We start from the raw sequence: 12,306 nt of genomic DNA, 5'->3' as shown, positions 1-12,306 counted from the left end.
TTTAAAAATCGACTAAATTGGTTTGGTTATGGTATTGACCAATAACCGACCCAAACCAACCCATGAACACCCCTACTTGCTGGACTAATTAAAATCATATTTTTGGCAACCTTAGTGCCTACATGACACATACGTAGCACATACGTGTGCCTACGTGGACCTTCAGTGAGTTAATTCACTGATGTACCACGTAGGTATTAAGGTTGCCAAAAATACGATTTTAATATTTAGGGATAATGGGACTCTCCTAAAGTTCGAATGTGTCTCAATAATTTCGTGTATAGTTCAGGGTGGAAACAGAATATTTACTCAATTAAAAATAATTATTTTAATTTACTTGTCTCATTTATGAAATCAATTTTTTTTTTCCGTACTACTCTTATTATTAAATGACTATATAAAGTTTTAATAGCCAAATTTAAATTATTAAAATATAATTAACAAAATTAATTTAATAAATAAATTTCTAATAAATAGTTTCTTAAAGAACAATGTCAAGTTAAATAAAATGAAAAATTTAAGTTTTGTACATCATCATCAGTACACATAATATTCTACACTATCAGGTAAAATTGATTTACTATTGTAAGTTATCTAATTTTTTTTAAAATTTTTATATAAATAATTGTAACCTGCAGATCAAGTTAACTGATCGTGTTATTTTGTATATAACAGTGCACAAAACTTAAAACAACTGATAGTGTTATTTTGTACGTGACGGTGTACAAAACTTAAAACTCTAAAATGAATCAAGGTTTGTGGGCCCAAAAGTATCTAATTTGGATTCATTCATGTGTGAAACAAAAAAGTACTATACAACTTATTTAGTTATGTGAGACACAAAATAAAACTTCTCAAAATTTGTTCTTGTTATACAAATTTACTCCCTTAACCTTAAACTAAAATTATATTGTTTGATTTGATATATTACACACTAAAAATTGAACCATTTTAATTTCACCATTGTTGAAAAGGAGTCCTAAGTTTTTCTTTATGCTAAAGTAAAAGCTATTTCTCCAACTTTTACTAAAAGGTATTATTATTATTATTATTATTATTATTGTTTTTATTATTCATTGAAAAAACTTAGTGGCGAATTCAGAATTTGAGATGTAAGGGTTTGAACCCCTTTATAACTTTAACATTATAGCTTTATAGTTTATGTTACGAATCAAAAAGTATTGATATATATGAGAGTGTGGTCCACATGAACCTTTTTCTTGATTCTCAAGTCTTTTAAGGTACAAAAAAATGAATAGTTTATTCAAAGTTTTTGTTCATTTTTTTAATTTTGGAATTTGTGGAAGAATTTTTCAGTGAAAAACTAGTAGGATCAGTGATATTGTTTTGGGATATACAACCGTGGATGATAATGGTTTCATGCAAGAGAAGATAATGAAGAAGTTGGTATAAAAATTTGCTTTTTAAAATGTATTTTTGTGGACCCTGCATATGACGAACGAGAACTTTAGTGCATCGAGTTGTTGTATTTTTTGTTGCTGTTGTTGTTGTTGCTGTGGTGGTGGTGGTGTTTTAAGGAAGAACAGGGCAGAAAAAAGAAATCTTTGTAGTCTTATTTGGAATATGTTCATTTCCACATTTTGTTCCTGTTTTGCTTGTTATACTAGTGTCTGTATTGAGTCGGGGGTCTATTGGAAACAACATTTCTACTTTATCTGAGGTAGTGGTATGAACTACGTACACTTTACCTCCTCAGACCCCACTTTGTGGGAATACACTAGGTATGTTGTTGTTGTTGTTTGATTGGGTTAGAGTCTCACGTTGTGTATGTTGTTGTTGTTGTTTGAGTGGGTTAGAGTCTCACGTTGATTGGGGATTGGACCGGTGGTCTAGTTATATGGATTTCGGGTAATTCTCTCCTTATGAGTTAGCTTTTGGAGTTGAGTTAGAGTTAGATGTCATATTTTTAAATGGTATCAGAGCCAGGTGTATCTCTGTTTTGGACTTTTCGTCCATGCTCCATTTTGGTCTGGGTGTGAAGGAGGGTGTTAGAGTGGGTTAGAGACACACATTGGTTGGGGGATGGACTAATAATCTGCTTATATGGACTTGAGTAATCCTCCTCTCGTGAACTGGCTTTTGGAGTTGAGTTAGATCCGCAGGTCATATATCAATTGGTTCCGTTAAACTAGCTAGTTGTGATAATCAACGGTTTCTACGTAAGACGACAAGATGATATCTTGAGTAGTTATATTCATTAGAATTTCTTGTAGCGATTCTTGAATGCCCGTTATGGTAGAATATTCATATGGTACTTTCTCAGATTATGAGTGTTCCTTCTATTTCTCCATGTGATGTTCTTTGCCTTGCAATGCCTAATGTAACTTTCCATAAATTTCCCATTTGTCAGCGATGGGAACTTGCTTATTTCTTTTTTGAGGATCGGCAAATCAGATGATATTTGTGTTCCAATTTTTGCCTCTTCTTTTCCCTTTGAATCAATTCCTTGTTGTGATGGTTGAATTCCTATTATTATCTATGATACAAGTCGAATCTTAGGTGTAGAAATAGAAGAAGGGGCACTTCCTATTTTAAGGAACTTATTATCTGTTACAACCAATTTTGTCAAGTAGGAACTACTTATGATCTCCATTCCTCTGTCATTTTCTCTTGGATTATAGAGAAGTTGTTAAAAAGAATAGTAATAGAGAAGATTTCAGTGATGAAACATGACTTAGTGAACTGCGGGAGACAATTGCATTACTTCGTACATATCTCGGTTGATGAATTGATTATTATATAGTCAACTCTTTTCTACTGTCACAGACCGAGCTCTTTTAGGAATTTCTGGACATGATGAAGTAACAGTTTATCAATACTTATCGTTAATATGCTTTACTTCGAGGGTCTGTCAGACACAACCTCTCTACCTTCACAGGGTAGGGCAAAGCTGCATAGACACTAAATTCCCTATACCCCACTTGTGGGATTACACTGGGTATGTTGTTGTTGATGATGATGATGAAGTATCGGTTTGATGCTTAACAATATCATATGGTGTGTTTTTCTATTGATGTAGCATTTGATAAAACTAACATTCTACACCTCCAAAAAATTTTTAGGAGTCCTTATAGATCTGTACTGGATACTGTTGAATGTGGAATGTCATCTAGTAAGTTAGTATGCTATGCTTAAATTTATTCTACTCATTATGTTGGTAAAATTCAGACGTTGTTTCTGCATTTTCTTGTTTGTGGTTGGAATGCAGATGTAATTGTTTTTTTTTTTTTTTTTTTTTTTTTTTTTTAGTTGTTGTTGTTGACGTTGAAAGGAAGAAGATATACCTCAACCTCATTGAGCTCCGTCAAGTTCTACATTAGTCATACTTAATGGCGTCAAATTCGAATGAAAAAGTTATAAAGGCCTTTGAGGCAATGAAGGTCTTTGGCTATAGTGAAAAAGTCGTGAAGCCAGTATTGAGGAACCTTCTGAAGGTGTACAACAAAAACTGGGAGCTTATTGAAGATGAGAATTATTCTGTTCTTTTGGAGTCTATTATAGACAGCGAGGAGTCTAAGGTATTGTTCTTACTTATGATTCAGTGCTTATTTCAATTGTCCATAACCACATGATACCCCTTGCGACGTGTTAATCCTTTCTGTAGATTATGTGTGGTAATATTTATGTCTATCTTGAGATCATGCTAGAAAAATAGGGCGTTCATTCATCCTTACTGTTCCTTTCAATTTTCAATGAGAAAAGATGTCATTAGAGTTCCCTTGATGATCAGGAAAGGAAGAAATCCTTGTCGGAAGATGAAGCGGAAGAAAATGAACCACCACCGAAAAGATCTAGGTTCTACTCCGAGGGAAATCATTTGTCACCTGCTAAACACGTTGCCAGCCCTAGTGCTGACACACATACTTCCGAGTTGCAGCCTTCCGGCAAGCAGAAGATGGCTGAGTTCACCACCAAGTCTTATGAAACTGAGGATGTCGAAATGAAGCCTTTTTCTCTCTTGAACCATTATCAGCGTAAAGGTAAGAAATGGAGTTCGTCTGAGGCCTCGCCTGTTTCAGAGGAGGATATTGACACTGAAGTACTCTCTGATGATGACATGCAAGGACCTTGTACTCTGTCACCTTATCTAAATTTAACGAAAAAGGGAGACACATCTCGTTCATATCCTGCCGTGATACCCAAAAGAAGACTTGCTTATAATAGTAGCCTGGAAGAGCCAAATATTATGGATTCAGCTGATGCATCCAACAAAGGTGCTCTGGTTGAGTATGACGTTTGTGAAACTGTGCCTCTCAATGTGTCATCATCTGATAATCCGCCTGTTTTTGATGTTCCTCTTGTTGTTGTCCCTTCAGGTACTCCTTCCGCATGAAGAGTTTACTATTAATAAGATCTTTGTGTTTCTCTTCCCAGACTTGTTTTACTTACTTGGAAACTGTGAAGGGTTGTTCTTTATTGTGAGTGTCGATATCCATTCTGCTGATATTCTCTAGATGGATTTTTCTTTTTGAATGTATATTTGACTGTCGTATGTATTTGTCTTGGTGATTGAATAAAAGCTACATCTTCCGCTCTCAATTGAGCTGGAAAAGCTAATCTATTCTTGTCTGTTATGAGATTGGTTTAAGACTGATTCAGGCTTTCTCTTCCTATTTCCTGGGTCATAATTTTCGATCAACAAGTCAAATACATGTCAGCTTTATCTTTCGCGCAAGCTAGTAGCAGAGATTCTTATGATTTATTTACATATTAGTTTCTGCTCATAGTAAGCCCAACGTTGATATTTTGGTTGATGAAAGGGAAAAGGACATAAGATTTGTTGAACCAGATGGGGTCATAAGTTCGTTTCTCTTTTTGTTGGTAAAACCTCATGAAAAAATGTATCAATTGGTAAATTGTAGTCTGAAATTAGGAATCATTTTATTTTGTATTCCTTTCCTCTTGGTTATTCTGACAAATTCTCAGTCTTAACGATATGTGAAAGCTATTTGTATTCTTGAAGTTTAATTCTCTTATATTGGAATTGAAAGGAATTGAAACAAAAGACTTGGTGTGTCTCAACTCTGAACATTTGGGTACAGAAGGAAATGGAGAAAATGCAGCAGATTCATCACAACTAGATATTGCTTCCTCTCCAAAAGGGGAGGTGAAGATCTCTTTTGTCTATAAGCCATATCTCTCATCACGCTTTTGTCCACCGAGTTTAGATGCAGTCCTGAAGCGGATAGAGGAAAAGTATATGAAGTCCTACGGATTTGCTCAACCTGGTTTCTCTCTGTTGAGGCTGATGGAAAATCTGTGTGAATGTTATCTGACTGCTGGTACCAAGGCCAGGACGGCAAATGAGCCATCAGCTGGGATAGAGCCTCAGAAACTTCATCCAGTATGTGTCAGATATGATGCTGCTAATCATGAATTGCACCTTGCTTCAGACATTACCAGTGGTTCATTCAAATTTTCAAATTTTATCAAAGTCTTGCCTCATATTCCAAAGTTTCTAGCTTCAGGCAATAGGGATATAATGTGCTATCTGGTGGATTTTAATGATACGAGGATTAATGGTTCCGAAAAAGGCAACACTAACAAGGTTCTTAAACTCCTAGCATCTTCAACTATGAACAATTCACTAGTTGTTCAGAATGAACACTCCTCTCGCCGTCTTCCTAATTCTGCTTTTCTTATTGAAGACATCAGCAATGGTCAAGAGGAGCTTCAAATTTCGTTGATAAATGAATTCAGTCATGTCCTGCCTGTCTTTACATACATACCTAAAAATGTTATTTTCCAAAATGCATATGTGAAGTTTCTTCTTGCTCGAATATCAGATGACAACTGTTGTTCAAACTGCACTGGGAATTGTTTGTCTCAAGATATACCCTGTGCTTGTGCTGGTGAAACAGGGGGTGAATTTGCCTACACAGCTGGTGGTTTGCTCAAGGAGAAGTTTCTAGAGAGTTGCATCTCAATGATTCGTGAACCCCAAAAGCATGGTTTAGTGTATTGTCAAGACTGTCCCCTTGAAAGGTCTAAGAACAATAGCATGTCTGGCCCGTGCAAGGGTCATTTGGTGAGGAAATTTATCAAAGAGTGCTGGCATAAATGCGGCTGCAGCAGGGGATGTGGAAATCGTGTTGTTCAGCGAGGCATAGCAGCGCCATTGCAGGTTAGAAAAATATTGCAAACCAAGAGTTTCTTGTAAAGCCACTTTGGCTCTTTTTGAACATTAAAAATAGAAGATTGTTTCAGTAATAATGAGAATGGTTTTAGGAGCATTAAAAATGACTTCTATGTCATTTAAACTATTGGTTGTGGCAAACATTGTAGTTGAACTATAATCTATAAAATGACACTTATCTGATTTATCCAAAAACACAAAAATGGGTTTTGTGCATAATATACTTTTCAAGAAACCAAGAGTAGTAAGAAATTGTTTGACACATTCTTATCCTGCATGCCAGATATTTATGACAGCTGATGGAAAAGGTTGGGGGCTCAGGGCACTGGAAGATTTGCCTAGAGGTGCTTTTGTTTGTGAATATGTAGGAGAAATTGTGACCAACACGGAGTTGTATGAGCGGAACACACAAACTGCTGATGAGAGACACACATATCCAGTTTTGCTAGATGCAGACTGGGGTTCGGAAGTTGTTCTGAAGGACGAGGAGGCCCTTTGTTTGGATGCAACTTACTATGGCAATGTTGCGAGGTTCATTAATCATAGGTTAGTTTCTAATTCTCATCCTTTCCCCTTTGTGTTTTTCCTTATGCATTTTCCTCTTCTCTCCTCTTCCGTTTATCCGCTGGTATGTGGTTTGTACACTTCTACAAAGTAGATAATATTCATGTCCACCAGCTGTACCTACTTAAGAAACGACATGACCAGGAAGCTAATAAAGATCATGTTCATCCGTCACACCCCTAGGAAGAAATTTATGTAGACTCCTCGATAAAATTTATTTTACACACATCCATTGTTTCTAAGAATCACATTTATATTAAAGAAAAGTCTTGTTTCTTTTTTCTCTCACCAATGTGGACTGAAACTAACCACATTGTAATTTTATCTTCGCCAGGTGTTATGAAGGTAACTTGATTGAGATCCCAGTTGAAGTAGAGACTCCGGATCATCACTACTACCATGTATTGTTATCTTCTTTTCATGCTTTTTGAAGTATCTCTCTGTTATCTAGAAATCCATGGAATATCTACATCAAGCATCTTTTTTTAATGTCACCGCAGGTCGCTTTTTTCACTGTGAGGAAAGTTAATGCTTTAGAAGAGTTAACTTGGGTAATGCCCCATCCATGTCCTACGCTATTGACTTTAGAACTTCTCATTTTAATGTACAGGAAGCATGGGTTAAGGCAAAGATAATTGTAATTTCTTTTTAACTAGTTATTGACTTGAACTCGCTAAGAATAATTATAGATATGAAACATTGCAGGATTATGGTATTGACTTCAACGATCATAGTCATCCAGTGAAAGCGTTCAAGTGCTGCTGTGGAAGTAAATTTTGTCGAGACATCAGGCGTTGAAGAGTCAGTTCAACTTTCTACCTTTCTTTCTTATACACGCACTGCAGTGTAATCTGCCTACTGTTTTCATGTGCTTGTTGAACCGAGTACTTCTCTAGAGCTTTATGATACGTATTATCCAACATTTTTGCCATAAGTGCATCAAATACACGTACACAAACACTCACTTAAATATATTGAATACATCAATAATTTTGGGGTGTTTCCCTGGCTATAGTTTCATTGAAGATGCACTTGGCTTCATCCACACACACACACACTGACATCTCTTAGTGCCCTTTATATCTTCTCGTGACCAGAATTAATCTGCCGAAGAGTTCTACCTATCAGCCTTCAGTACAGTGAAATGTTTTCTAGGTGCTTCATCTGTTGTAGAATGGAGTAATTGAAGCTATTCCTATGCGTGTTTCACTTCAAAATGCTTGCTGATCGTGAACTACTTCATTCAATCTTCATATTTGTTCACGTATCTTTTCTTGCAGGAGCTAGGAAGTAGACACTGCTGAAGATTCCTTCTCATTGATAATGCTGACCCCATCGATAGCTCACATAGATATAGGCAAAACAAGAGACACTGTTGTCATTTTTTGCAAAAGAACAGCTGGTGTCGACACAGATGAAGATTCGTTCTCACTGATCATGCTGATCGCTCCGATGAAGAAGAGCGCTATCTTGCCTTTTAGAAACAACATAAGAGTATGTTGGAAAAACATGTCTTGTTTGAGTATATTACCTGGCGCTTTGTCGCCAAAAGAAAAACGAAATACCAACTTAAAGTTGTCAGCATACACTGAGTAAAGCCATTTCTTGATTTATTACAAGAGATACATTACTGGTAAAAGCTCATATCATTTGGTTCTCTGTGAACAAGTCATGGAGTTTATGGTTGGTTTAAGTTTAGATCATGAATTCGAGCCATGGAATACTTGGATCATGGTATATTGCCTACATTATACTACTCATTGCAGTGTGTCCCCTTTCTGTCTTTCTGGACCCTACGTGAATGCGCAATATTTCGTGCACCCAGGCTGTCATTTTTACTGTTTGGTTTGCTTTGCTTACGTCATCGAGTTGAGGGTATATCGAAAACAACCTCTCTACCTTCGGGATAGGAGTAAGGTCCACGAGTACGATCAAACCATTAGTAATGTAGGAGCTTTGGAAAACAAAGAGACCGAATCAGTAAGCACAGAATTAGATCAAAAGAGATCAAATCACTGAGCAGAGAAATAGATCAAACTTTAGTCCTTCATACTATGTAACACCAAAATATAGTCCACAAACAGCTAAAAATACATATTATGAAGCAAGTCAATAACCAAACTCTAAATTCTTAAAAATATAGTCAAGAAATAACTAAATACTAGAAGGTCGACCTCATGACAACAAGAAAAGGCGATGTTGTGCAACACTCGGATGATCTCTTTCCTATCGAGATACGCAAACTCCCATCATGTCCTAGATCAACAACAAATGTTTAGATAGATACAAACTTTAAATTCTTTCAAAACTTTGATTCAACACCTTTGCTTTATCCATCACCTTATCCTCATCAAACACATAAATACTTACAAACTTAGACTTCTCAATCTCATTCTTCGTATCTCCCTCCATACCTTTAAAACCTTCAAAATCACTCTCCATTTTCTTAACTGTCATACTAATTTCTTCCCATCTGTTCAGGCCAACGACTTCTTTACCGGACTCTTTTTCGTGCACTATCTTCTTCACACCATAAAGTTCCAACTTCCTTGTGTACCATTTCACATGACTCTTATATACCACCATCTTCAATTGAAACTTCTTTTGTCTACCATATTTAACCCTCTTATAGTGTGCTACAACTCCTTTAAACCAAATTTTTCGGCTTTTCGCCACCTCAAAGTAGTAATTTTCCACTTCACCATCGATCTTGAAAGCTACCTTTCGAATATTCTCAATCATATCACATAACCTTTTGTTTTCCTTTTGTTTCTCTTCAGCGTCTCTGAGTAACTGCTTCATTTTCTCGAGTTCTGCGTGAAGATCCTTCACATATTTTTTCGCACCTAGTAATATAGTACCTTTGTTTATCTTCAATACTCCTTCAACCCTCTCAATGAGAAAGGAAACAAAAGCTTCTGCCATTAATATTTTTTGAACTAATGCTCACAAGAATGAGAAACCAATATAGTGTTGGTTAATTGGACTATAGTTCCTCTAAGTTTATAATCTTGGAAGTTCCACAAATTACTTTAGAAGTCCTTGTAATTTGTTAAAACTACAAAAAAGCTTTCAAAAAAATAGCAAAAATTGTCACATATGTTTGGAGATAGGTTCAAAATGATCCCTTAAACGTACTTTTAAAGAGTTTCAATCCTCTAAGTTTACCAAAAAGTGAATACTTATGGAATTATAAACTTCTTTATGATTGCAATTTGAAATTCTCGCCAAATCTCAAAAATCGCAATACACATAACTCCAATAACACACCCAAAAAGATTTTTAAAAAATAATATATTTTTAATCGTCTAGAAAAAACAACACATTTTTAAATCTAAAAACAATTGATTTTATATTTTCTACTTTCGAATGAGAATATTTATAACCATTCAAATACTATGACATATTTAATTATTGACCGAAAAAGTCCTTGTCATCTGTTATAATTACTATAGAAACCTTTCTATTAACTTTATAAATTACATGTTATTACTTGAAGGTTTGAATAATATATGTTGAATCTTTAAGGGTAATATACAGCTCAAGATATTCTTTTTGACCTTTTCTTTTTTTAAGGAAAAAGTTTCTGCTAACAAACATTTTAGTAAAAAATTGATTTTTTTCTCATAGAAGTAAAATTGGATGTTTATAAATAGTAGAAAATCAATAAAAGAAACAGAGGGAAAAAGTAATTTGAGATATTTAAATACCTAAATAGCTAGATACATTCAGTTTAGATTATATACTGATTATACATATATTTTGTTAGTAACAGGTTGATAATTTTAATAATGGATAAGTTCCGTTAGAAATTTTACCAACTTGTTAGAAATTTGTTGGTAAATTATCGTATCCTAATATCTCACCAGTTATGTTTTGGGCTCTTAAAGAACTTCTGCTCCGCTGGGCATGAGTTCGATTGCTAAGAGCAAACATTAAAGAGTGACCCATTTTAAAAGTCGAACTATGAAATTAAATGTATATATTCATCGACAATTTTTAATTTAAACAGTTAAATAAAAAGTTATTTAGGTTAAACCTTCTAAAAATACTTAGTTATTGACTCACCAAGAGCTAAAGTCTCAAAAGATTTTTCTTAAAAAAAGATGCTCATCTGTTAAACGTCATTTTCATATATATTGTTTACAAGTGATAATATTGGTTAATTGGTACATATTAATAGGGTACTTATTAATTATTATAGTATTAAATTTATATATTTGGGTGGCCATATATGTAAATGTCATTTTTGGCAAATTCTTATCCATTTTACGCGTTTTGATCAATCCATAATGACACAAATTTGAAATTAATCTTAAGCATTTATTTTCTTTGTTCCATTTTTGGATAAATGTACAAAATATATACAAGTTGCCTATTGATCTTTTGTAACAATGTATAGTTTATTGTTTTATATCACCTCGTTATTCAACATGGCAGATGAATCTAACTGATATCTTAAATATATTTTGTCTATGAATAGCAAAAAAAAAAAACAAAATAAATTTATGTACTTATTCAAATCTTAATCCTAATTGTATCATGTGAAACTGTAGTGATAATGAATTTGTAAATCCTACCCGATTGACTTTTTAAGAAAGTGAACATTAATATTTTGAGTGATTAATCAAGTGAACTGTTTCTAGATGAATAATACATATCACGTTATATAATTTTTGGTATAGAGTCGTCTTTGATAAGAAACATTTTATTTCTTAAAGTGAAATTTTATGACACAAATTTAAATTAATCGAGCTTAAAACAAAAAGTACCCAATTGTGGGGTGGGGGGAGCCACGCGGTTGTGACATTATTTATACTTTCTATAAAAGATTGAGCAATATATGAGTCTAGTGTTTTCTCAAGGGTAAATTGGACTTTAACTCATTGTTTTAGTCATAGTAACTCAATTCATCGACTTGGTAGTTCAATGAAGTTGGGTTGAGCCTGTGAAGTCTCAAGTTCAATTCCTAAAAGCGACAAATACTAAGTGATTTTTTTCCCATCTGTTCTAACATTGGTGGACAAAGTTACCTTTTCCCATTTGTTCTAACATTGATGGACAAGGTTATCTTTTCTCATCTGTTCTAACATTGATGGACAAAGTTACCTGATTTTTCTTCCTATCTATTCTAAAATTGATGGACAAAGTTACCTGATATCTATTGCTGGTGGGAGGTGGTAGATATCCCGTAAAATTAGTCGAGGTGCGTGCAAGTTGCCCCGACCACCACAATTTTCAAAAAAAAAAGAAGAAAAAACTTAAAGATAACAAAAAGGGGAAATTTAAGAGATAGCAACTATAGAGCCTTAATTATAACTTTTATAACAATAGTTTCATAATTACGAAAAATAACAAATTATATTTTGCATTTAAGTAAACTATTGCTATACAAATACATATACAACAAGATTTACTGCCCTTGTTTTACTCAAATTAGTTGAGTTAAATAAAGAATAATTATCTCATATAATTAAATTCTCATAAATTACTCTTATTTATATTAGTCGATTCCTTTTCCAAATCAAAATCAAATACGAAGATTATTATTTCCATGATCTTCAAAATTTCAAAATATCATTCTC

General features: G+C 34.2%; 1 protein-coding gene across 1 annotated transcript; it reads left to right on the top strand.

The window, feature by feature from the left end:
* The first annotated feature begins 926 nt into the window (after positions 1 to 926).
* LOC107864239 (probable inactive histone-lysine N-methyltransferase SUVR2) lies at positions 927 to 9,310 on the top strand. Its single transcript, XM_016710568.2, has 9 exons — positions 927 to 1,033; positions 3,271 to 3,539; positions 3,752 to 4,337; positions 5,013 to 6,145; positions 6,441 to 6,703; positions 7,056 to 7,122; positions 7,222 to 7,272; positions 7,427 to 7,522; positions 8,002 to 9,310. The coding sequence occupies exons 2-8, from the start codon at positions 3,351 to 3,353 to the stop codon at positions 7,517 to 7,519; spliced, it is 2,382 nt and encodes a 793-aa protein (XP_016566054.2). The 5' UTR covers positions 927 to 1,033; positions 3,271 to 3,350; the 3' UTR covers positions 7,520 to 7,522; positions 8,002 to 9,310.
* The last annotated feature ends 2,996 nt before the right edge of the window (positions 9,311 to 12,306 follow it).

Source organism: Capsicum annuum, chromosome 3, assembly GCF_002878395.1.
Source record: "Capsicum annuum cultivar UCD-10X-F1 chromosome 3, UCD10Xv1.1, whole genome shotgun sequence".
In the NCBI taxonomy this organism is placed as follows: Eukaryota; Viridiplantae; Streptophyta; class Magnoliopsida; order Solanales; family Solanaceae; genus Capsicum; species Capsicum annuum.
The sequence above is the reverse complement of the archived record's forward strand: the minus strand, read 5'-3'. Positions and strand labels throughout refer to the sequence as shown.

Bases quoted from the DNA above. Each gene is read 5' to 3' on its own strand.
- LOC107864239 (XM_016710568.2), top strand. From the start codon at position 3,351: ATGGCGTCAAATTCGAATGAAAAAGTTATAAAGGCCTTTGAGGCAATG. The intron at 3,540-3,751 runs GTATTGTTCTTA...CTTGATGATCAG, and splicing joins TAGACAGCGAGGAGTCTAAG to GAAAGGAAGAAATCCTTGTC. The intron at 6,146-6,440 runs GTTAGAAAAATA...CCTGCATGCCAG, and splicing joins GCATAGCAGCGCCATTGCAG to ATATTTATGACAGCTGATGG.